Here is a 26,764-nt window from a genome sequence, read left to right as displayed (position 1 = left end):
GACATAGATGGAAAGAACTGGTTATTAAAAACATGAGAATAAGGACAAGTCAGAAATTGGACAGAACTATTTAAAAATGGAGAACAATAAAGAAAAAATATAACTAAAGCCAACTAACACGACAAAAAAAAAGAAAAATGTGTAATTCAAAGGAAGAATCTAATTAGAGAAACTTAAAAAAGACAGCAATATGCATTCCACCGGGACTTTTGCAGCATTTCAAAAAAAATCAAACCGCTATTTTCACCCCGTGCGTGACTGACGCGGCACCTATTGCCTTCATCTGACAGTTTTGGATCTTCCAATTTGAGGTTAAAATATGTTAAATATATACGAAATTGACAATTATTAATAATTAGTTTTTTAATTATATTTTTTTAGTTTATGCACAAAATAAATGTAGTATTAAAACTGGGTTTCTAAAAATTCATCATAATTTATCTTTTCAACCCCAAACGGAAAAGAAAGGGAAAATCTAGTACTGGCAAATCAAGTTTTTGCATGTGGAAGAGCCCGTAATTAAAAACAATAATAGTAAAAGTTATGATATAAAAGCTAAAGTCATCAGGCAGGCTGCAGCTTGAAGCCGTATGAAATATCATTTAAGATAAATTATTTAAATTTTTCTTATTTTAATTACATTATAATGAAATTATGTGATATTTACTTTTTCATATTAATAGCACGAATCCATCTTTCTCTTTTCTCTAATTTATATGTAATCTTTGGAAACCAATAAAAACTACACTCAAAATTTTTGCTATTATTAGCACAATTAAATACGCAACATGTATTTGCACCAATTTTTGATAAAATTCATGTGCAAAAAGATCCAAAGGTCCAATTTTGTCAAATTTCGCCGCTACGCACGCTGGCATCGTTTCAAGGTACCCCTACCATGGTTACGCACAGAGCGAATAGCAACATCGAAAAAGCATTTTTAAATACCTGTGTATGTAAATAATTTACAGGTAAGAAATAAAATATTTAAAAACCGTATAAATGTGTTTAAACAATGGCTTTCTGTCCCGAAATGTTAGTTAAAACTATTTTTTTCCCATTGAAAAATTTGTCCTATATCCATTGAAATTTTAAAAAGTAAAAAAAACGACATAAATGAACAGCTTTTAAACAATATGTACATAAAAACCAGACAAAATAACTATTAGCGTCTTGCTTGTATTGTCAAAAAGGCAGTTGTGAGAAATTGTATGACTAGTGAGACAAAACTAATTAGATTATGAAAATATTTTTAGAAAGATCCTTATTCATCGATATCCAAAAACAAGAGATTAAAAAAATAATAGATAACCTAAAAACAAAACAAAAATCAAACTAAACTTAACACCAAAAAATACCCAAGATATATTTTTTAAACAGATATATGTTACAACTTGAATATTCTTTTCATTTTATATAGCATTAAATAAGTGTTAATATTTTTTCCAACTAGTGACTATAAAAAAAGAAATTTAAATATTACACTACCTGTGTTCGTAATAAATAATATCATGTTTTAATTGTAATAAGAATAAAAAAAGCTTAGAGACATCAAAAAGATAATAAACAATGCTAAAAAATGGAAATTTAAAAAACAAAACAGCCAAATAACATGCTTTTATGTTATTCGGTAGCGATGAAAAAATGATAAATGCCTACTAATCGAGTCCTATTATCTACCGGTAAACAAAAAAGTGCAAAACCCAAATACAGAAGTTCACAAAAAAGATTTTTTGCCGTCTAAGCGTGCCGATAAACGCCAAAGAGTAAAAAAACCAGTCGACACCGTCTGAAAAAAAGCTCTACCGAGCCGTGTTTCTAACTCGGTGAGGACGATCCAAGTCCAGCGCGCTTTTGGGTTCTCACCCCCCACTACGCACCCATCTAAGTTGAATAGGCAGACGACGTTCACTTGTTATATTGTATTACGTAATAGTTACCCCCTCCTTTCGAAATTACCCCCACCCGCCGGCCGTCTGCTGTGCCGTGGATGATGCTGCCTGTGAGAACGATGCCGACGTTTTTATATGCCATGTTGTTAGTGTACTTTTTACTATCCATCAGAGCGCAGCTTTTTTCATACCTTTTTGTTTTGTTTTTTTGCCGCGGCGTTCTCGTCGGTCGCAACTTTTCAAACTCACCGCCGCCACCGCATAATCTATAGTGCTTTTATTTTTCGAGAGGAGAGTGTAGAAAAGTGTGTTTTATGTACTTTTGTCGAGTTATTTAAAAATTAGCGAAACTGGAGTCCAGGTTGGATTACCGCACAGGGGGATTGGATTTTCACAATCCTCCGATGTTGCTGGAAAATAATACGAATTATAGCCATCTTCAGCGGTCAATCGACACGTTACGATCCCTCGGGGACAGGCTCGGAGATCGAAATGTTGACCTACGACTCAATCTCCATCAGGATCGCAGTTATGATAGAAGTAATCAAATGACCAACGGTCTCGAGTTGAATTTAAGTTTAAACCCGGACAGACTTTTACAGGAGCGAATGCAACAGGAGAGAAGTTTGGAACGCCTGTTGAATGAAAGATCCATGCAAGAACAACGCATGAACTTGGACCACAGTCTCAGTATAGAAAGGCTTAATTTAGAAAGAAGTCTTACGCAGAATTTAGACAGAAATTTAAATATCTCACAAAATCCCGACAGGAATTACAATGATAGATCGAGCTTGATGAATGACCGCGCTTTGATGGACAGAAATTTAAATTCTATAGACAGGAATTTAAACAACGAAAGAATGGGATACACTAACGACAGATTGACGGATAGACTGAGGCTTGACGGCAGTGATATGAGACATAGTGATATTAGTAGAGATTTTAATAGAGACGTTAATAGGGACTTAAATGACTTGAAATTTCGGGAGTACAAAGCGCATTTGGAGAATTTGAGGTCGGAAAGTTCAAGGTCGCTGGAAAGAGGGAACGACGAGGATCGGGGGACGACACCCTCCACGCCACCCACCCCCATATCCGTCGGTGAAAACTTTCAAGAAGAAAAGGTAGGTTTTCCAGATTTTCTTATCTGACAATGTAAAACTCTCTACCCTTTAAGGAATTTTTTATTTTCAATATTTGATGTAGACGATTGATCTCTTCGCAATCTACTCAAAAAATAATCATTTCTGTACAACATTTATTTTATATTTTAATATAAATTAAATTTATTATATTTAACAGTGCTTTTCAATATTTAGTCAAAATTGGCTATAAAAAACTTTGTACAATTATATAATGTTTTTAGTCTAAAATATGGAAATGATAAAATAATAATAAAATATAATTATTTAATACATATATATTTAATATATGTTCTAGGTGTATTTACTTTTATTAAAAATTAAAAAAAATATTAAAAAAACTTTTTAATGTTAGTTTTAATAGTTTTTTTAACATAATAAAAAAAGATAGTAGTAATTTTTAAATAGCTATGAAATTTAAAAGATAATTGCAAATAGAGTAATAAACGTCATTTATATAGAAGCTTGCCACACATTATAAACTAAAAAAAGTACAGTAAATAAAAAATAAGCCTTAAGTTTTGCTTAAATCATTCAAAAATTTATTTTATCAAATAAGTACAAGATTTATTAACGACTCATTTTTAGAAAAAGCTAATTATCATCATTCTTAACAACAGAAGCTTGTTGTTATACTTTTAGTAAAGACAAAAATGTAACCCCGCTCAAACTTTCTGTGAATTGGTAACTTTAAAGTATACCGTGAACCTTCTTTGAATTTGCTAGGAATGTAAAAGTTTACTAATGAGGCTTATAATATATGCAAGTATTTTTAAAAGAATATTTGCAGTTTTTCTGTAGACCATATATATATAAAAAAATATCCGATAGGTATTTGTTGTATGCATAACGTTTCTGCGCGATCTTTTAGAAAAAATTATGTGTGTTCCATAAGCATTATGAAATGGCTTAAATTTTAATAAATTAAATAAAACAACATACCCGCAATAATAACATTTTTTACTCCAAATTTTTTCCTGCATTAGGTCATTAGAGTATCAATTTTGCTCGGCCGACCTATTTTCCTCCTTTCTTTCTTTTAGAAATGTCTGATATTTATCTATTATTCGACAATCTATCATTTTCATGTATATAACATTTCTCTCTTTAATATGGCTTGTATTTCTATTTATTTCTAATATTGTTTGTTTTTTTATTTCACCACTTAATGTTTACAAGTTTACATCATCCAATTTATTTCTCCACATTTAGTCTATAACTTTAGGAGCTTTCCTTACATAGAATATTTATTTTCTTGAGTTACTAAGGATGAGCTATTTCGCCAATATTTTCTATTCTTTTGAATTGGGGCTAATTTCTCTATGCATAAAAGTAACGTTCAGTAATTATATTCTTCTTTTCTTTCTCTGTTTGAGTTAGCTGTGTAGTTATCTAGTGTTTAGTATTTAATTTACGTAATTGTATATTTTCATTATAAAAACTGTTTAGTTTTTGTATTGGAGCATTTTAAATTAAATATTAATTTGTCTAAATTAGTCATCTGAATCTATATAAATAACATTAAAAATTTGGAGTAGAAAATAAAAAAAGTTCATATTTTTCTTTTTATTTAAAGTTTGTCGCTAAGTTTTAACCTATTATAAATTTCTGCAATATTGTTCAAAAAAGTAACCAAATGATTTTAAAAATGAACGCAGATTTAAAAGTTTATTTGTTTAATGGTTTTTAGTGATTTCCTAACTTTGTAACTGGGCACTTGTTGCGCTTTTGTGTAACTGAACGTATATTATGAAAGTGGTAAATAAAAATTAATAATAGGAATATTTCCGTTGATTTATTATTTTCAATAAAAACAGTGCTGTGGTATAATGCATAAATGATAGGTGCTGTAATAAGAATTTGACTATAGGAATATTGGTAAAAATTAACAGTGGATTTCTATACTTCCTTATAATATATTTCTTATAAATTATGACATATTATCATGTTTGGAAGACTTCAAGATAAACTATGCCTTTTTGTTACTTCAAAGCATCAATAATTAATTATTGCAATTAACAATTTGCCAAAAAGTGATATATCTATGATAGTAGGGAAATATTTAGCTTTATGAAGTGTGAATACAGATATAGTGAAGAAGTTTAACAAACTCTAACAAAACACCTATTGTTACAATATTGGTTCTTTGTCCTAAATATTTTTATGATGTTCTTATGCCCTTTGTAATTTTAATATAAATTATTTTTACAAGTTAACTTTTTAAAGCCAAAATAACAAAAATAAGACAATTAAGATTGTGTAGATGCCAACTTTCTCATGATTTATCATTTATTTTCTGTTTATATCCCATTTTTTAACTAATATCAATTTTTTCAAATAAAAAATCAGCATTATTCATTACATACTATCGACTGGAATAATTATTACTTTAATCTTGTTCATTTGTCTTTTTGATCTCTACCATATTTAATATTTTTGTATATTTAGCGCTGTGAGTGATTTTATTCCTGGTGTGATAGTTGTAAACTCCATTCGCTTAGCTCGGGCATATTTTGACAGATACATTGTCGGAAACCTACAACACAACAATTCCTACTTCTCAGTATTAATAGCTCAAGTATCCTACTATTGCAGACTTCTTTCTTTAAAAAAAGAAGAATTATTCTAAATAGTGGAAGTGTATACTAAACCCATCAAATTTTGGGTAGTATATATTTAAAAAATATATTTTAGTTGTTATAATTTAACATAACTATTTATTATATGGTGCAGATAAATAAATATTGATTGTCGGTAATTCGCAAAGTTCTATTTTATTTACTATTTAGTTTGTTTACTATTAATATTGGCTATGAGTACGTGTGCTTGGTTGTAATTTCTAGCCACTTTTAGTCTGTCAAAAAGTAACTAACTTCACAAAAAAATAATTAGTAAATTCACTAGACAGTTCGGACTGGGAATAGCGAACCGAGTATACTGATTATTTCTTAATATATTGTGTTTCGTTATTTTTTCCGTCAATTATTTTTCCAATACTCTTGCTAATGTTTTAGTTAATGCGCTATAGAACAAAATAACATAGGATACTTAATAGATCATATACCTTAGAGCAAATCACAAAACTAAGCTAAGAAAATCAGACCGAAGAAGTAAAAATGAAGTAGAAAACTAGCTGGTAGCATTTAGTAAACCATCTTCTATACTGACGAATAAAAAATACCCCCCTAAAACTTAGAGGCTTTTATTCAGTGTGTCCTACTCGCTGTAAGACACAACTCTCAAACATCCCAAGAAATAGAAACTAATTGGTCCAATAACATCTAATTTCTATGTATTGGACCAACAATAAATGTGGACTTTTCAAAATCTACCTAGAACAAAAATTATTATTGGCCCAAGAAGCTACATCAACATAGACCCAAGAACGTCTTTGTTATATTAAAGCCATATTTGCAAAACTTATCACAATATTTACATTTCAAAGAACACCAATATTGGAATAATTTGGTTTATGTTGACCATATATATTTTTCAATATTGTTTGAATATTAATTTAAAACTTTTCAAAAAGTAGGCCTTGGTAACAAATTTTTTTGTATTAATAATCAAATAAAAACCACTAATTTTTGCAAAAAAAGCTATCAGTTTGGCAACATATACCTAATTGCGTTTCAATATGGAGAAAAATATTGTAGAAACAATGAAATTTATAAATATTCCCAAAAGTTTTAATAGAAACAATATAAAAATAAATAAAAAAGGCTGAGGTAAATATTTGTTTAACTTCGGTGATATTATTGACATATTATAGAGAAAGATCGAAAAGCTGCTATAAAAATTTACTATTTTTATTGAGAATAAGCCACAATGTTACTTTAAAATTAGTTTATTTGACTTTTCGATTTCTACTTCGGAAATCGTTTTCAAAATATAAAGCATTAATAAATTAAACAAATTTTATTTTTTTTTTACTTGGTAAAAATTCTTTTAATAATTTATATTTATCTGACTCATTCATATTCACAATTCAAACATATGTTATATATTTTAAAGTAGATGATTTTAAAATGATATTGTCAATATTTTTGAGTTGCGTTCCTGGGACGGCTTTATTGGAAGATAGTTCATTCGATTATATAAAATTAATTTTAATTTATGAATACCCGCCAAAAAAATAGTAGCATATGATTTGTCTTTAAAAAGGCAACCACACGCGATGATTACAGTAAAATTCTTTAATTGATCCAATAGCAAATCATGAGGAAAAACCTCATGATACTATCCCGAAATTACTCTCAATATTAACACCAAACTCTGATTTTTTTATGATATTTTGAAACATAAATGATGTATCCTCGATATGGTTTTGACTTATTTTCTTTTTATGGATTTCTTTTTTTAATATTGGTAACCAGATCCTACTGCGTTTTGTCGAGGAATTTCACACGATCGATTTCATTTAATATAATCAGAGCCGCTTCTTTGATTTTTCTATTTTTGCAATCTTCTTTTCGTTTCTTTAAGGACTATACTTGAATCTTTCTATTCAACTCTATGTTCATGTTCCCATGCATTTTTACATATTTAAGATTTATTAAATTCTCTCTTTTTGATATAAGATTGATGTTCACTTATTCTAATATTGAATGGTCTTAGTGTTTTACCTAAATAAACATTTTCGCATTCACAAGGTATTTTATAAACACAGTTTTTTGTTCTTTCTTGTTCATGGTTAGGTTTAGTATTAGATAAAATATATCTCAATTTGGTTGTTGTTTTAAATATTAATCAAATGTTGAATTTATTTCCTATCGCTTTAAGTTTTTCCAATAATTTTTTTGTGTGTGGTATTGTTACTTTCCTCTTATTATTTTTTGTGTAAGTTACAGAATCCCATTCTTAGTTTTTCTATTCCCTTCCGTCTATAGTCGAAAATTCCTTATGTATGGCTTATTCCCAATAAAAGTAGTAAATTTCATTAAGATGTCATGAGAAAATGGCTTCAAAACTACTATAAAAAATTATGTAAATATTGGACTTATCTTGATTTTTATATGATTTAAATACTGATTATATATTCAATATAAATATGGGGTATATACCGAACTACAATACACGTTTATGTTTATTTTATATACCACGCTGGACCTATATTTTCAAAACAATATGTTGGGATGGGAGTTTACGAAAGACAACTAAAAGAAGATAGCGAAAACAACGATTTGTAAAAAGGCGAATGCTGAATATCAAATAGAAAAGAAATAGCTGGATTTGTACCATTTGAAAACCAAGTTACAAGATGTTTCAACTCAAGTAGCAAAACTTCAATTGAAATGTGCTAGGCACACTAGGCTAAGACAGAAAGACGAAATATGGAATAACATAATTATACATTAGAAACCATGTAGTTACAAACGAAGAAGATAAAGTTCACAACTTGTCACGTGATATAAATTAACATGATGGGCCGAGATAGACGCAAATAACGAAAAAGTAAGAGAGGGAGGACTTTTAGAATGTTTGATTTCCTTATTATAATTTTATCATATTAATAAGTACTTATATGCGTAAAATGCTCTGTAACCCCAAGCCATCAGTATCAATAAGATTGAGAACACTAAAGTGTAATGTGTGGTCTCTATTACTATATGGCTGCAAGACCTGGACAGTAAAACAGTATGACGTCAACAAATTAAATTCATTTGAAATGTGGATGTACCGCCGAATGCTAAGAATAAGCTGGACCAGCAGAACTACGAATGAAGAAGTACTGAGAGCAATGAACACACGCCCTCATCTGGTCAATACTATCAAAATTAGAAAGACGTTCATATCTACGACACATAATGCGCCATAGGGAATTTGAGCAGCTCCAGGTACAGGTAATAATAGAAGGCAACATTGAAGGTAAAAGGGGCATAGGACGAAAGAAAAAATCTTGGCTACGAAACATCAGAGATTGGACCCACACAAAAGGAAATGAATTAATTCATCAAGCCCAGAACAGAGAGAAATTTGCTATATTCAACCTAAACAGAGAAGGCACTTAGGAGGAGGAATAAGTACTTCTTCCAATAAATACATTGCAACGGAGGTAACTATTTATGAAGCCTGAAATATTATATGCTGATTAATACGTTTCAGTTTTTATAACGCAAAATGTTTTAATTCTAATTTATACTTGTTTATTATTTTCCAAAAATTCAATTGTTGCGAAGGTATATAATGTAAAAGTCATCAACGTTCCATCAAAATAAGAAATATACGTCAGAAGTGCTGATAATATTTTAAAAATAATTTATAGTCATCATCTGCGTGATCATTACCATCATCAACGGACCACAAAACGAGTACCAAAAGTGTTACAACAAACGAAAACATTATTAATCATATTTTGTTTGTAGACGAGGAAGAGGATTTACATAATGGCTCTTTCTTAGAGGGCGGCCTTGAATAAAGATCATGCATTATTTCGTAACAATTAAAATTAACCATTCCATTAGTAACAAAAGGTATAAGGAGTATCTTAGCAAAAATGACCTCCGAAAACATACGAGATATGTTCGAATTAAGTAAATAATATACTGATTTGCATCAGTGGAATATATTAAAAATAATAAACATATGCCGTGGAAATTACCTTGTCTAATTAAAAGAAACAATCCTTAAAAATTGTTATTAATTTAGGAAATTATTTAATATAACTATTTCGAAACGAGTCATATGTTAACCTTTAATCTAATTTTCCACTATTGTGTGTTTAGCTTTTTTTTCTTGATATGGAAATAGAAAGATTCCTCTAACTCCCTTTCTACTGGAACTAAAAAATATTCAATAATAGTCTAGTTGATTTTTTTTCTCCACTATTTACCCATGTATTTACCAAGTGTTTATGTGAGAATTTGATGGAATTATTCATGATTGCGTTGTTATTGAACTATGAGCTCTTCTGATATTTTGTTGAAGCCATAACTTAAATAAAAATAATCTAGATCTACCCTGCAGTGCACTAAGATGTATACAATTATCATTTACTACCAATTGAGATGAATATAACCATCAAATATAAACACCATAATATACGGCCATAGTATGGTATGATGTGCATAGTGCTAGTATGCACATAAAGAATAGGCAATAAAGTAGAAACAATTCATAGTGAAAGATTATTATCGCTTAGATCATTGGATTAAGAAATTACAAAAACGCACTAATCATAATTGAATAGAATGCGAAATAAACAATTACGAAAAATTGTAACAGCTGGACAATATTTATACATATATTACAGTATTTATTTATAAAGCTGTCGTCTATTTTAATTCTTTTTATATTTTCGTATCATTATCTAACCATTGTGTTTGCCATCTGCCTCTTCTTTATCGATTTTCGAGCGAAAACCATTTTTGTCGTTTTCTTTATCAACCTCTGTATATGCCCTAAATATCTTATTTCTTTGGATTTTTATGGATAAGCTTATTTTTGGCTCTTTAAACAATTTTTTTTAATTCTTTTTGTTTCTTTTTTTTTAATTACTCTCTCCAAAAGTTTTATATTCGATCTGTTTAAAATATTGTTATGAATTCTCCTGCTGTTGTAGTCGCTTCTTGATAGGGAAGGGGTGCAATTTCAGGCCATTTTGAAAAATAATCCATTAGAACCATTAAGTACTTGTTTCCTCTCTTTGTCATCGGAAGTGGACTGAGCATATCCACTGTAAGTCGTTACATCTTCGTCGTCTTCTACATCTCGGCGATAATTGATCCAATACAACTTGTCTCGAACTCTGGTAAGCGTTCTTTTGACTCCAAAATATGTCTTTCGGAAACGCTGTTATGAAATACTTGCAACGCACTTTTAATGTGTGATTTTGGCAGTACCAATTGTTGAACTGTACTTACACCATCGGGATTTTACACACTTTTGATATATTAGACCATTGGAAAGATACAGAGTTACCTATTGAGCCCAGGACTTGTTTGGTTGTTTTCTATCGAATAGCTCTTACTCCATTTTTAAGCCATTCTCGTATGACTTATTCATTATCTTTCTTTTGACTCTTTTTAAGGCTTTCCAGAGAAGTCTGATCATTATCTTCTTCCTGCTTAACTGTGTCATCCTGAGACTTACTTCTTCGGTTACATTTAGTTTTTTTTTTTTTCAAGCTGACACTAGCTTTGAACCTATAATTCGTTCAAAGCACCTTGGAATTCTTGTTATTGTTCATTTAACAGATTCTAAAAAATGGACACATGTTCTCTTTTCCTATCCAAGAATATCGATTCTTACGTTTAGAATTGTCTTCATATTTAGAAGAATTCAGTCTTTTGAAATTACGCAGACCGTGAAGAACGCATGAATTGCCGCAAGAACTCTATTACATATCAATATCAAAAAAACTAGATCATTCTGGGATGGCACACAATCACATCTTTCTGATTCTCATTATATAATTTTAATAGAGAACAAATAACCGAATGTGGCATATAATTAAAAATGTCTGGTTATGAATATATATTAACTTTCGTCTTAACTTTGTATATAATCAATGATATTAGTATCTATTTTTATACAAAAAATTAACATTGTCTATGTTTAAAAAACATTTCATAGTGTCAACCAATAGCCACCCAATCAGTAATGACTATTAATAATGACCTACACAAGCTAAAAATGCTGTCAGCATCTATGACATTTTTGTTATGTTTAATACGATCTCCAATAATTCCGAGAAAAAAATATATTTTTAACAATCTACACATGTTTTCATATAACTAACCACTTTTGAAAGCAATTTGTTGTAGAACGTATCTGCTCTGTTTGATATACATTGGTTTTTTTTGGGATACTATGAAAAACGACTTCATTAAAGGACATTGGAATGAAGTTTTCGGTCATTTGAATATTTAAGCTCGTGGGTTATTTGCAAAATATTTATTGAAGAGTAGTTTAACTAGAAGCTCTTAGATCTTACTGTCCGTTTCCTTTTTTTTGTGTTTGTTTGTTAGAACGTTAGTTTAAGAATTGTCAGTTTCATAGACCTTTCCACCTTGTGACATAAAAGATCTTTTATTAAATCCTACATATATGGTTAGTCGAAATAGTGATATAAAGGAAGTAACTGCCGTTACAGTTGCTTCTTATATATTTTCGTAGAATCTATACTTATATGTTATATCCACTTTCTCCATTTCTCCAGAACACCTGTGATTATTCTTATTTTAAATATTTTAAGCTCTACGAATAGTTTCCCAGTAGAGTGTACTAACTTCATTTTCTCATTATCGGAAATCCTCCACTCTGAGGCTTTTTGCTATAATGCAGCACCGTTAAAAGAAGTACTAGCCTAGCTGGACTATTAGCAATCTGGTTATCAGTAAGTGGTGCTTGCCAAGTTGTATAAGTATTTGCAGTTTCTTGCTGTTATTGACTCAGAAGTTGTAGAGTTCAAAGTCCTTGGTGTAATTTGTCTGTTAATGGTAACAGATATGTTGGTCAAATGCTTAAAATATTGTAGGACTATTTCCTAAGTTTTAGGATGACTGACTCTTATTTATACATCTTTATATGTGTTTGATCATCAGTTATTTTAAGAAATAAGCGATTCGTAATTGAGATCCTGTAGCCAAAGTCTCAACGTTTATTTTTCAATTAAGTATATTTCTCATGTTAGTCTTTGATAAAATGTAATTTCATGCTTCTATAATGCTTGGAAAAGCTTCCGCGATTATTAGTTGTCGGCTAAAACCCGCTTTTTGTCTTCTCCGGTAAAGTCCAGCTGTCCAACTCCATTTTTGGCATCGACTTTTTTTTCTGGACTCGAAAACATCGGTCTTTTGACTGTCCAGATCACTTTACTAATCATTTATTGATGCTATATTATACATTGCACAATAGACATAGTGTAAAATCACAAATCCATTTACTTTTCTGTATAATATTTGCTCTGTTCTTCTAGATATTATTGTGATAGCATTTTTGTAAGTACTTTGTCTCTCTCTGTCACTCCGTCAGCCTCTCCCTCTCCCTCGCCCTCCACCATCACCCTTTCCCTCACCCTCTCTCTCTTTTGTTTCTCTCTCTTTCTCTTGGTGTGTGCGAAATTGTGTGCTTTTACATCTGTTTTCACTGTGTATATTCATTACTATGTATTTGTTTTCTATTCGTAAATTTCCAGTCACTTTTCTTGACAACATTTTCTAATCTTAATATGTTCTTTTATTCCTTCTGTGCAAATTCTCCGTATAAGCTACACATTAGTGTTTCTTTTTATACGTTACTTTGTTTGCAAAGGTTTGCAAAACTATAAGTGTCAGTTGAAAACATTAATATTAATGCAAATTATCACACAAAAATAAAACATGAAAAATGTCGACGTAATAATAAATCGCAATAATTTGAAAACCCATTATTAAATATTTAAATTTTAAATTTATTCCATTTTCCAATTATTTTATAGACAATATAAATATATTACCCGGTTATATACAAATAGCTGCTCTTATTAACAAGAAAAAATGTGAAGGTATTTGCGTATGTTAAGGTTAAGGTAAAGCAAGCGGCGCATACTGACTGAAAGACGCGGGAATAAACCAGATTAACTATTTTGTTCAAGAAACACCGACCAGTATATCATTTTAATGATTTTAATCACATTTACCAACCAACGCCAGAAAGAATAATTATCTCATTTCTCGATACTTTTCAAGGTCTTCTAACTCTGAAACAATCTAATCTTGAAATCTGTTTTTTTTTTCTTTAAATTAATACATGACTTGTCTGATCGCTTAAAAATTGCCCGGTAATTTAGGAACCTCATACTCGGTCGGCTAAATCGTGGGTCGGCCAATTGCCCGAGGGGATATATTTTAAAAATGTTTAGCTGTCTATCAAAACCTCAACGGACGAGGCTGCTCAGATAACTAATGCTGTGTTTAAATTTGCATATTTTATTTATTTGGTCAGTGATTAGCAACATGACAGGGATTATTGGACTGCAGAGGAGGTGCTCGGTTTAAAAACTTTACGAAAGACGCAATTGATTTTATAATGTCATCTTACGAAGTCAAGTGTGATATTTATCATGGGCAGCAATATATTACATTAAACAACACAAACAGCTAAACAAAATCAATAGTAACCTCGATTCTAGATTGAAGAAAGAAGAAGAATCTGACTAAGTTAAAAGAAATTAATATGAAAAATAGATAATTAATTAACAAACTAATTAACATGTATAATTAGTGGAGTTTATGCAGATAACTTTAACCTAAACATAAGAAAAAGTGATGAACATGCAAGGAAGTAAACCAAAAAAATACAATTTTGATAGATACACTCCGTTCGCTGTATCTTTGCACATCATAGTTGTATAATTTTGAATTTTCTACATATTCAACGTTATGATTATTGGAAAAGATCTATTTGAAATACTGTAGTCGAGAAAGATGGACCCAAGATCAAACAGCTTAAATTCTCATATTTATTTATTTATTTATACATTAAAGCATCCAACAGCCGAAGCCAGTTACTGGATGAAAAAAAGTTTTCATTCAAAATACAATATTAAACATTTACATCGTATACATATGACATTCAATTTTTAAGCTTAAGCATAAGAAAATGCCCTAAAAGATCAAAAACTCTTGTACATGCTGGTCGAACTAAGTTCTAGCACAAAAAAAATTAATTAAACTTTACAAAACAAAACAATAAAAACAATGGAAAAAGAAAAATTTCGAAAATGCATTAATTTGTAGAAAACTTAAAGTGTGTTACAAATTAGTGCTCAATCTGTTAGACTAAAATAATACGACTTTCCTTATGTCGCATACCTAGAGACTTAGTATTTATTTTTTATACTAGCTAGTTTTTATCAATTTTTTTACTTATGTTTCGAACTTCTCTGTAGTTTCCAAAATAAAGTGTGGAAAGTTATGTGTAAAAGGTTTCATTGTTTTAGCCTAAAAAATGGATCAATTACTTTGTTACAACCTATTTCCACAAATATGACTAAATGACTAAATTATTAAAATAAATTAAAAAAAAAAAAACAAAATATCAAAATTATATATTTCCGTCACTTTCAGAATCCGAGCTATCTCTAGGATTTATTTGTTGGGTTGAATATCAATATCAACCATATTTTGCTCTCGGACACACTACTTTTGAATAATTTCGTGAGTATGTCGTACACATTTTTCCCAAATGTCTCCATTCCATTGATTAAGCTCCTCTTTCCACATATTTATAACAGCACTATCAGAATAGCCGTCACTACCAATATGCTTATTGTAATATGACTTGCAATTTGCCCAAATTAATTCAATAGCGTTGAATTCGCAAAGATAAGGAGGTAGTTTCAACATTTCATGACCATGCTCTCTTAGTAACATACACATTTTCTTTTTTATTCATTTTTGCAACTTGTAATAATTCAGGTTTTGTAAATTTTGGGTCAAATTGGATGTTATTTATTGTCAGCCAGGTAATAATTTCATCTTTCTTTGAAGCAGTGGTAGGTTGCTTTTCTAAAAGAACACTATGATATGGAGCATTATCCATTACAATCAACGATGGTTCTTCTAAATTGGGAATTACTTGTGTCCTTATCCACTTAGTAAAAATGTCGTTGTTCATTTCTCCATGGTAATCAATATGTTTAGACTTTAGAACAAAACAATAAACTTGCTTCAGAAACAAATCCTTTAGAAGAACCAGCGTGAACAATTATGAAACGTTTACCGTCAAAACCTTCTGGTTTACATACACTTTTGCTACTAGTGTCTTGCCAGGAAGTTGTTTTATTTCCTTTTAAATAAATCCATGTTTCACGAAAAAAAACAAGTTCTCTTGGATGCACACTTTCCACGTTTTCAAAGTACTTACGAAAGAATTTTGCTCTTAAAGCGGCAATATTGGTTCGTTGAAATAATGATCTTCGATTGTCATCATTTTTATATTTAAATCCTATATCTCTCAGTACAATACTCAAGGATGTTTTTCCCATATTAACAACTTATTTTTCCTCTAATTCACATTTCAAACTTTGTAGACTAACATGCTTTTCTAAACAAAAACTAGTAATAACAGTGAAACTTTTTTCATTAGATGTGATAATTTTGATGTGAAACATCTATTGGCTGGAGTATAAACCAAATCGTTTTTATTTTGTACAATATCAACTTATACTTACTTTGTAGGTACATATTGTACACAGTGTTTTGTATTGCCATTTTAGTTCCTTTAGGCAGATCAGCTTTTACGACGACGCGACGTCTACATTTGCCTGGACTTGAAAGGATTGCTTTCTTTTCGTTTTTTAATTGTACATACTGTACGCCGTGATATTTTCAAGGCAGCAGGTACCCTCTTAAATTAAAAACAATTTCATGATAAGTAAATTATTAAACAACATACAATTCATTACAATACCTCTTGAATACAAGCCAAAGATGCCAATAAGGGTCCTCTGTTCCTTTTTTCCAACTCAAAATATTCATACAAATTCAGCACAAGTTGCTGGGATTGAGAATTTAATGTATTTCCAGGCATATTCTAAAAATAAAAACCTTGAAAAATATTCTGTTTGATATTTGTTTGATATTTATGACAACAAATAATGTTTTATATCACACAGAATTTTAGCCAGATTCAAAAATGATTCGTCAAATTAAAGGTAAGAAAATTTAACTGCAAAATTTATACTTACATCAAGGAATCCAATACTAAGTGAACAGTTAGTCGTTATAACAACTCTTTTTGAGAAAATTTATAAACTCAAGGCACGAAAATGTAATGGAAAATTAAACAATATGAATATAATTTTTGTAAACACCACAACGCTGTGAAGTTGACAATAAGCAGGTTCAATGATGAGAATTTATCACAGACTGTTGTTATATTACTGTCTTTGTCTGATGTATTATTAAATGTTGGACAAGCGGCTTAATTTCAACATTTTATATTCGGTGAGTAGAAATGAGACAAAATTTAAAAATAGTTCGTGAATAATTTCATACATGTGCAAAGATACAGCGAACGAACTGTACAAATAATGACAAAAAAAAGAAAGTTATAATAATCTTTTTCTGAACTATTTTCTTGGCGTTTTTAATTCAAAAAGCTTTATTGATCGTTTACAGCTCAGAAGTCGATTTCAAATTTTATTTTTTGTGTATAATTAGTTGTTACTTTTAAATCGTTTTCGATATTAATAGTGTCGATATATTAAATTCGTGAAGTGTTGATATATTAATGACAAAAGTAAATATCTGCATTTTTAAACCACTAAAGCCTGAGAAATAAATATGTTCGAGAATGCTTCAACTATTGTGTCACTGCGTAGCGATACACTTAAAATTATTGTACATACAAGTCTTCACCCCTGTAATTATAATAAAGACCGGACTACATACAAAGAGGGGGATTAAAAAGTAGTCAAAAACTAATTTAATCTACAGTGCCCTACAGGGGCAAAAATAATAGCAAGAGATGAAGAAAACAAAAGAAAACGTTAGGAAAAAATTGTAGCACAATATAATTTTTTATGTCTCTTGTCTTCACAATATTGTCAACAGTTGAGAGTTGAGCATTGGGGCAACAGTGGTGTAGTCAGAAAATTCTAAAAATAAATTTGGAATTACTGAAGACTTACTAAAATTGAAAAAGCATGAGAATGTTTAAAAATACTATTCTGTATAGAATAAGTCTCTGTTTATTTCATATTTTATCGTATTTATTTGGTATAAATATCATTTGTTACGTTGTCTATTTTAATTCATTTAGGTACTTGTTATTTATATAATTACTTAGTCTTTCATATTTTTTACCCAAGTAGTTTATAGACTAGAGAAAAGTTAATGAACAAAATATGCAAAATATTAAACGTCATTTTTTATTATTATACCATTGCTCAATTATTGCAAAAATACACTTAAGTGCAAAATTAACCGGACACTCAGAGTTTTATATATTTTTTCGTTTTAGATAAAAACTCATTTTTTTGAATTTTATTTTATGCCTTATTAACGTTTTTATCGTGTTTAAACTTGTTTAAATGATTTTTGCGAAGAACAACAGTTCTACACAAACTTTTCTTTATTGATGTGAAATCATCTGTGGCATATCAGCTCGTTATGATCCAAAGCCTTCTTCAGAACAATCTTCTATTCGCCCCTGTCTCTGGCAACTCTTCTCCATGCTTTAACTCCGATGGATTTAAGATCATCCTCTATGTTATCTTGATACCTAAGTTTTGGTCTTCCTCTGGCTCGTCTTCCCACTGGTCCTCTTCGGTCGAAAATTTTTCTGTTCGTTGCATCTTCATCTCGCCTAATTACATGTCCTATCCATCGAAGGCGTGCTAATTTAATACATTTTACAACGTCAGGTTCATTAGAGCAGGACTATGATTGTATAGCAAACGAGAAGAAAGCAAGGGTCACTCCTTTAGAGCTTCCGAATAAAAAATACAAACTAATCCCATAAAGGTAAGATGGCGAATGGACAGAGACTCCGAAGCCAATAATGCACAAACACACACACACACACAACGTCAGGTTCCCCACTTATAACTTCTGTATAACTCAAAGTTGTAGCGCCTACGCCACAAACCCTGTTTTTGGACTCCTCCATATATTTTCCTTAGAATTTTTCTCTCGAAACGTTTAAGCAGTTCTTGGTGGTTCTGTGTAAGTGATCATGTTTCTGACCTATATGTTAACACTGGCCTTATTAGTGTTTTATATATGGTAACTTTAATTTTTCTGGGTAGTTTTGGGGCCATATGTTTCCTCAAGCCATAATAGCACTTATGTGCAAGCACTATTCCTCTTTTAATTTCTTCGCTGACATTGTTGTCTTTGGTCAGCAGCGAGCCCAGGTAGACGAAAGTGTCCACACCTTCCAGTTCCAGATCATCAATTAATAGTCTAGGTACCTGGTTGGCTGATCTAGTACAATACATATATTTGGTTTTCTGTGCGTTTATTTTTAATCCTTTTCTCAGTGCAGACGCTCTTAGTGATCGAAATGCTTCGATCAGAGATTCTGTGGACCTAGCAATAATATCTATGTTATCTGCATATCCGACCACTTGTATAGATTTATTAAAGATGGTGCCATTCGTATTAATATGGCACTGTCGAATTACTTTTTCTAGTGCAAGGTTAAATAAGAGACACGACAGTCCATCTCCCTGTCTCAGTCCATTTTTACAATGAAAGGGTCTTGAAAAGTCGTTTTGGATTATGACTACACTCTCAACTCCTGTGAGTGTAAGTTCCGTTAGTTGAACAAGATGAAGCGGCATTTGAAATTCCGCCATAGCCTGTAGAAGTTTTTGTCTGTTGACTGAGTCGAATGCTTCTTTGAAATGCACGAATATGTTGGGGGTGTCGTATCTGAACTCAAGCGTTTTCTCAAGAATCTGCCTGACTGTGAAGATTTGATCTGTTGTTAATTTTTTTGTCGGAAACCGCACTGGTAGTTTTCAACTATTTGTTCAGCATAGAGGATCAATCTTCTGTACAATACGTTGGACAATACTTTATGTAGGGTAATGACTCTATAATTATCACACACCATCATATCGTACAAACGTTTACATGATGATAAGTGGAGTATCTGTAAGATCTGTTGGCCGAAGGCAGAACTCATGGTTGAAGAGTCTACGTGCAGATTGATTGATTTATTTAGAGCAGTAAGTCCAAAAATAAAAATAGCCATTATGATTGCCAAGAAGATTGCTCTAAGAAGAAGAAGAAGTGGAGTATTCGTTACATCGCAAATGCTTTATAAGTTTCTCGAAGTATACCGTTTGATGTAATACAATGATTTCGGGAAACAGGACAATACGCTAGGAGGCCAGGTCAAGGTAGACGAAATTCCGCAAGTTAAGCTGAAGATCGCTTTATCAGATTGCAAGCATTACACGATCGCACATTATCAGCACCAGTACTTGTTTAACAATTAAATAATGTCCATAGAAACACAATGTTCATTTATACCGTTAAACAATGCTTAAATGAATATGGATTAAGGTCCAGAATATCTCTCAGGGGACTTGTATTAACAGCAGATTATTAGAGGTCACGTTTACACTTCGCTCGCCAACATCTTAATTGGTGTGATTAAGAATGGGGTGCAGTGCTCTTCACGGATGAATCAAGATTTACCAGGTACTCATCCAATTGGTGGCCTAAGATTTAGAGAAGAGCTAGTGAACATTATCGTTACTGTGGTTTATTGAACTCCCAGTGTTCAATTTGGTGGAGGTGCTTTAATGGCGTGGACAGGCATTTCCCTAGAGGCTCGTACAGACTTGTTACAATTCTAGGGGGCAATTTAAGTATTGAAAGGTGTACTGATCAATGTTTGGAAGATCATGTAGTGTCATTTGCTCCATTTGTTAGAGGAAACTTTTGTCTGATGCAAAATAATGCTTGTCGGCACATTACAAGAATAACACGGGATGAAAGTGTGGGTTCTTTATTACCATGACCCCAAGGGGTCTAGACTTAAATTCAATAGCGCATACATGGGATATTCTGAGCATATTCTAACCATGTTAAGTTTCAAAGCATTAATGACTTGGAGCAAGCAGTTTGTGACTAATGTGAGTAAATCCCTTAGGAAGAATTTGCTGCAGGTCTCCATAGCTAGAGAGTGTTATTCCCAGGTATTTTATTTCCATTACTGGTTCAATACTGATACCATCAATTTCTGTTTTACATCTGGTTGGTTCTTTGTTGACTACTATTGTTTTAGTTTTCTGAGATGAGATTGTCATTCTTTTGCTCTTATGTTAAATCTGTGGATCACTCTTTGCAGACTATCTTTATCTTAGTCTATCAATATTGCGTCGTCTGCATAACCGAGTATTTTTATTTCTTTGTTTCCCATTATATACCCTTTTCCTTTTTTAACGCTTTTGATGATTTCATCCATGATCAAATTGAAGAGCGTGGGGTTCAATAAATTTGGGTTTTTAAACATATTCGACATTATTACTTTATGGCCTATATCCCTACTTCGTACTGCCAGAATTCGATATTTTTATAGCGAAATGTTATTGAAGCAATAATTGTTGTATATGATATAGTTGCTAATGCGACCGTTACCGTAGCGTCCTAAAAAAAGCCTTTGTCTTGTTAATAATAAAAATGTATCTAGATTTAGTCCTTCAGTTCTTATAACTTGAGGAATAGATAAAAAAAAATAAAACAATTATCTCCCATGGTTTTAATGTACTTATTATTATTTAATATGTTTTTAAGACTAATAATAAAAAAGAAACCAAGAGTAACCACACTAATGCAAATATTTCCAATATCAACATTTTCCAGCATGAAATCGCTCGTTTATAAATTGAATAAAATATATTGCTTTTAATCACACACCAACACTAAGTGAAATAAACGAACATTGAATATTTTATACCCATAATTTAATTTTTTAAACATGAAAGCCGGGAACGTGTTAAATAGTCAATAAAATTAGAAGCAGGAGTATACATATTTATATCATTTAAAAAACAATGCATACTAATTACATAATAATCGTCGTCAAATATTGTACTAAACATTTAACAATAACCAATTGTCAATAATGACAGTAATTATATAAAAATTGACCGGCAATTATATAATTATTTATCGTGTCAGTCATCAATTTTACACACTGTCCAACTTAAAATTATGAACACGATTTTTGAACGACCAAATCATTCATACAATAACAGTAATGTAATTTTTCTACCGCAATTCAGTTGATAATTAAGTTGGTAACACTCAATATAATTTACGGTTTCCTGGTCAGACTAATTCTTAAAATTATACAAGAGCTACAAGGTACACTGAGAAACAAGCGTCCTGAAGCGTAATTCAAGTAGCAATTGACTACTTTAGTCTAATAGACTAGGCGGGATCTGTTGAAATTCACACCATAATGGACATTTTCCATAGGAAGCTATTGTTTTGCTGGAATCCCTTCAGGATGTGCCTAATATCGATAATCACGATATGCGCCAGTCGCAAACCCTGTGCTAAGTTTTTTTATTTAACAAAATCTGAAAACAATTGAAAATTTCTCATTTTTTTGCCCCTATTTTCGTTTATAATTCGGAAAATACTGATCCTAGAGAAAAAATTATACGAAGTTAAAAGTTTCGTTATTCAATTTTACACAATATTTCGTTAGCTAGAAATTGAAAATTTAATGTTTATTGTTGAAAAAATAGCAATAATTGTAAAAAAAGTACAAAAAAATGAAGTTAATCCTTTAAATGTTTTCGACTTTCTAAACTTGACCTACAAGCTCCATATTCCGCCTAGAAAAACCTTTTAATATGTTTAAAACTTGTGCTAAATTTTATTAAGATTGGTCGAATAGGTTTTGCATAATAATTTTGCAATCCAGCGTACCTACTGGAAAAAAATCGCAAATTTTCAAATTTATAGTAGGCCCTAAATAAGGCTCTCAGATAGTCTTTTTAAAGTTTTAAACATTTTTTAGGTTTATAAACAAATTGAATAACTTTACGAGCTTTAAACATATCAATTTCAAAATTTATACACTTAAAGAACATTAAAAGACGCTTCTTTAAAAAAAAACGATAGATTCGGCTTACTGGTTGCCGAGATATTGAAGGGCAAGGTCAGACCTGAAGATTATTGTCCTTCCAAAAAAAGAAAAAGACTTAAAAAAAAAATTATTGAAGATTGAGTCAAAATAAAGTTTATTTATGAAAAAAAAAATTTTATTTTCGTTCGCCTTTGTTTTAACAATTTAAATTATTTATTAACAATTTATAAATACATATTTGTTTACTAAAAGTAACAATTTACTTCAATGTATAAATTGCAAGCTCAAAAAAAATGCATGAAGAAAAAATGCAATTATTGTTTAACATACAATTGTTTATTGCAAATTTCCCAATTTTGCAATTAAAAATGGTATTTGAAAATATGATATTTGAAATCCTTGTCGTCCGAGACATCGATTCAAAAAAAAACAAAATTGGTTAACAAGAAGCCGAGATAATGCAATTTTTAGCACGCGCTATCATTTTGAACTCGCCGATTCACATTTCGAGTAAATTTCCCCATTGCAGCAACATTAATCAAAATCCTGAAATTAGAAATAATACCTAGAAGAGCAAAGGAAAAGTTCTTTTAAACTAATTAGGCCTGTGAGGCTTTATGGCCATGAATGGACAATAAATAAAATCCAAGCTTAAAAACTAGAAATTTGAGAAAGAAGAATTCTACAGAGATTATATTAAGAGCAAAACAATAATCGATATACCGATAAAAATATCCAACAAACAATAATTGAATGATTGAATTAAAGTTCTTGGAAAGTTGCCTTATATTTTAATATTTTTTTTGAAGGACGTTTTCTTTCCCTTTTTGTTGATAGTAGTCTCTTGTCTAGTGTTTTTTGTCATTCTTTTCTTTATTTTTCACGTCTTGATAGATTTTCTACCATGACTTTTCTGTTAATTTTTATTTTTGTACTATGTCTTCGTTTTTGACCATTATGACAATAACAATGTATCTTGCAGCAACTCCTGGCATTCGTTTGGTCATTGCTACTAAATTGGTCGATCGTGTAATCACACATTAATTAAAGAATCTCCTCTTGTCTTGTTGTGTATCTACCCATTAAGGCACTAGCATGATTTTTGTAAATTATTGTCTTTCTGTAACGCTACTTTATAGAAGTTTTACAGTCGTTTAATTCTTCAATTCGATATATGCGATATTTTCCATATTTTACTTAAGCCTGTTAACTTTATTGAGAATCTCACAAATTTCCTGCGTCTTAAAATCATTAACTGAGAAGTGATAAAGTGAAAAATATATCAGCTCATAAAATTATTGTAAATTCCGCATTTTGGAAAAGAAAATAAATAACTGTCACAAATTAGTTGTCTGTTTATTAATTATTAGATTTTAAAAGAAATTTATGCTCTGTGTTACAAACCAAAGAGAAGATTCAATGGAACAACCTCTAAGTTGATTAAAATAAATAAAACGTGGACCAAGGAATTTATGTCCTACCGACAATATTCAACATGATCTTGGAAGCAACAGATGGGAAGAGAAACTTCTTGAAAATACGGCATGAGCATACGCCGATGATTTGACAACATAGCATATACAAAGGTAGCAACTATAAAAGCAATATATAGAATAACTAGACAAAATAGTAGGACGAGAGGAAACACAAAATGTAGCATATGTTAATAGTAAAAGCACGCATATTGACACAAAAATACCTGATTACAGAGTAATAGGTTTGAAAGTATATCCACCTTCAGGTATCTAGGAGTGGCAGTAGAAAAAACTGAAAAGGAGAAAGTGGACAAAATAATTTCAAAAGAGAAAGATATAAAACGTGAATAGAAATCTGCAGCAAAACAAGGCACTAAAAAACGAAAACAAAATTGAATTTGTATAAGACCCTAATGAAACTTAGTTGTACATAACAATTCATACAAAAAGGGGAGGATAACTTTCTGAAATTCAACAGAATAAATATAAGAATAATACTAGATCCAAATGTAAGAAATGAGGTAAAAAACGAAAAAAACGAAAACAAATGCTAATATGAAAAATTTTGTAAATGTAAACTCGACTTAATAATTGTACTTACTCAATCATGAGCACATGAGCAGCCTAGAGGATATTGTTGAATAAGACGACCTTTCAAAAAAAGCTTGTAAAAGTAAGAAGCCATATAAACTATCTAATTTAACTTTACACACATTAAAACTGTATTTTTAACTAAGTTTCTTATTACTATTCATTATGTGTTAGTGCATTATGCAATCATAATATAGCGGTAGCAATCTATTGTTTTTACTTTAATTTTTTATTGTGGGCAATTATCTTCCAAAAATGCCATAATATTTTTATGAGTGTAGTGAATAAGGATTAAAAATAAAAGTTCCCATCTTTATGCAAAATTCTAAGAAATTATTCAGATGAGGTCATCTTAAAAAATATTCCACGCGAATTTGAATTCCCCAAACTACAACTTGAATTTTTGTATTATAAATAATGCATACCTATGATTTATTAGTGTTTTAAACATTAAAAATGGATATAAAACTAGATACAGGCGAAGATGTTGTTGTAAACTGTATAAACAGAAGCTTCTGCGTTCTTAACAAATTATTTTTGTTAATCGCAGTCTTCTGCCTAATTGCTAGTCGTAAAACTCACATTTCACGATGCAATTTTAATTAATTAATATTTATCAGCAATTTTTAATAGAAACGGACCAACATAAGGATGTGCTTAGTTCGCAAATTATTAATAGAAAATAAATTTTCAATTGCACGAAAATTACCATTATTAAAATACACGATTCTTAATCATTATCTACTTCTTGTTAGGGCAAATAATTTTCCTTTCTGTAGATCTATTTCCAACAGTCCCACACAGGTACAATTTCCAACACTTCGGATTGGCTACAGAAAAATTATCAACAAACAACGAAAATTAAATCATAGTTGTAGCAAAGATCCCTAGTTCGCAAATAAATAATAGAAAATAACTTTCAATTGCACGAAAAATTATTCCTATTAAAAATATACGACACACACATAACAAAATAAATCCCAGCTCCAGTTTAAAACAAGTTTTTATTTCTTTCTAAAATAGAATATACCTACACAAATCGTTAAAAACTATAATTTTTTCCTACATCTTAAAAAGCCTACACAAATCCTTAAAAACTATAATTTTTTCCTACATCTTAAAAAGTCATAAAAACAAGAGTCGAAAAAATTAATTAGTTCAGCCCTAGACAAATAACTAGAGAAACGAAACCTAATTTTAAACATACATATCGAACCGAATATTAACTCATTATAAAGCCAACTTTCGTATCTATTTCACGCCTTTCGTCATGAACAGTGAAGGAATTTCCGAATTTATCGATGTTTACAGAGATAATTTCTGTTTGTGGGATAGCAGTAGTGCTTTATACGCGAACCGAAATGCGCGAAAAACAGCCCAACAACAGCTGCTGAATGTAATGTTGAAGTACGAAAACACTGCCCATGTAGCTTCTGTGCGTAAAAAAATTGACTCTACGTTCTATCTTCTTCAGAGAATATAAAAAAGTTCAAGTGAGTGAAAGTGGAACTGGTACCGGAGCAGACGAAGTGTACGTGCCTAATTGGGTGCACTACAATGAATTAAGCTTTTTGGCAGAAGTGCAGAGGCCACGAGTGGACCAACTTTTTCCAGCAACAGCGAAAAAGTGAAGTTGTCCATTCTGAGATAATTTTTGTAATCATCCTCATCAATGACATTGAGCAATTTCCTGTCAGAATAGTTCACACGATCAACGAATAATTTTTTCATCACGTTGATGAAAAGAAGAAAAAAATCATTTTTTCTTCTGTTTTTCAAATGATAACAAGCACAATGCTGCCATTTTCCTCCTCCTAATTATATTTTGCGTAGTGATTAATCGATACATTTTTTGATTAAGCGATGTATACCGTCGTGAAAACAAACTAAAACTGAAGTTGGAGCGCTAGTTGGATAGAAAGTCGGAGCGTGAGTGGAGACGAATATCCACCTAGTAGTCCTACTAAGTGGGACCGCAAGTTGGAACGTCAATGCCCAGCTTTATGTCTAATCTCTCATCTGCAAGTAAAAAAGACATCACGACAAAATATACTAGTATTTTATGGAACACTACAAGAACTAACAAAAAAAGAACAAAAACTAAATGTATGCTTTATGA

At 30.8% G+C, this 26,764-nt stretch overlaps 1 protein-coding gene and 1 long non-coding RNA gene across 6 annotated transcripts in view; one reads left to right on the top strand and one right to left on the bottom strand.

Moving 5' to 3' along the window:
* Nucleotides 1–26,764, top strand: part of LOC140446047 (zinc finger protein rotund-like) — an 814,816-nt gene that overhangs the window by 719,085 nt on the left and 68,967 nt on the right. The window contains exon 1 of one of the 5 annotated variants that reach the window (XM_072538555.1): nt 2,024–3,016. The exons of the other annotated variants lie outside the window; for them this stretch is intronic. Within the exon in view, the coding sequence (XP_072394656.1) occupies nt 2,297–3,016 (720 nt within the window). The 5' untranslated portion in view covers nt 2,024–2,296. Of the gene's footprint in view, nt 1–2,023; nt 3,017–26,764 lie in introns of those variants that run through there. 5 annotated transcript variants of the gene reach the window in all.
* Nucleotides 16,117–16,981, bottom strand: LOC140447043 (uncharacterized). The gene is made up of 3 exons (XR_011951559.1): nt 16,707–16,981; nt 16,430–16,552; nt 16,117–16,366 (listed from the first exon to the last, which is right to left on the bottom strand). It is a non-coding gene; the product is annotated as an uncharacterized lncRNA (long non-coding RNA).

Source organism: Diabrotica undecimpunctata, chromosome 7 (genome assembly GCF_040954645.1).
Source record: "Diabrotica undecimpunctata isolate CICGRU chromosome 7, icDiaUnde3, whole genome shotgun sequence".
NCBI classification, from domain to species: domain Eukaryota; kingdom Metazoa; phylum Arthropoda; class Insecta; order Coleoptera; family Chrysomelidae; genus Diabrotica; species Diabrotica undecimpunctata.
The sequence above is the reverse complement of the archived record's forward strand: the minus strand, read 5'-3'. Positions and strand labels throughout refer to the sequence as shown.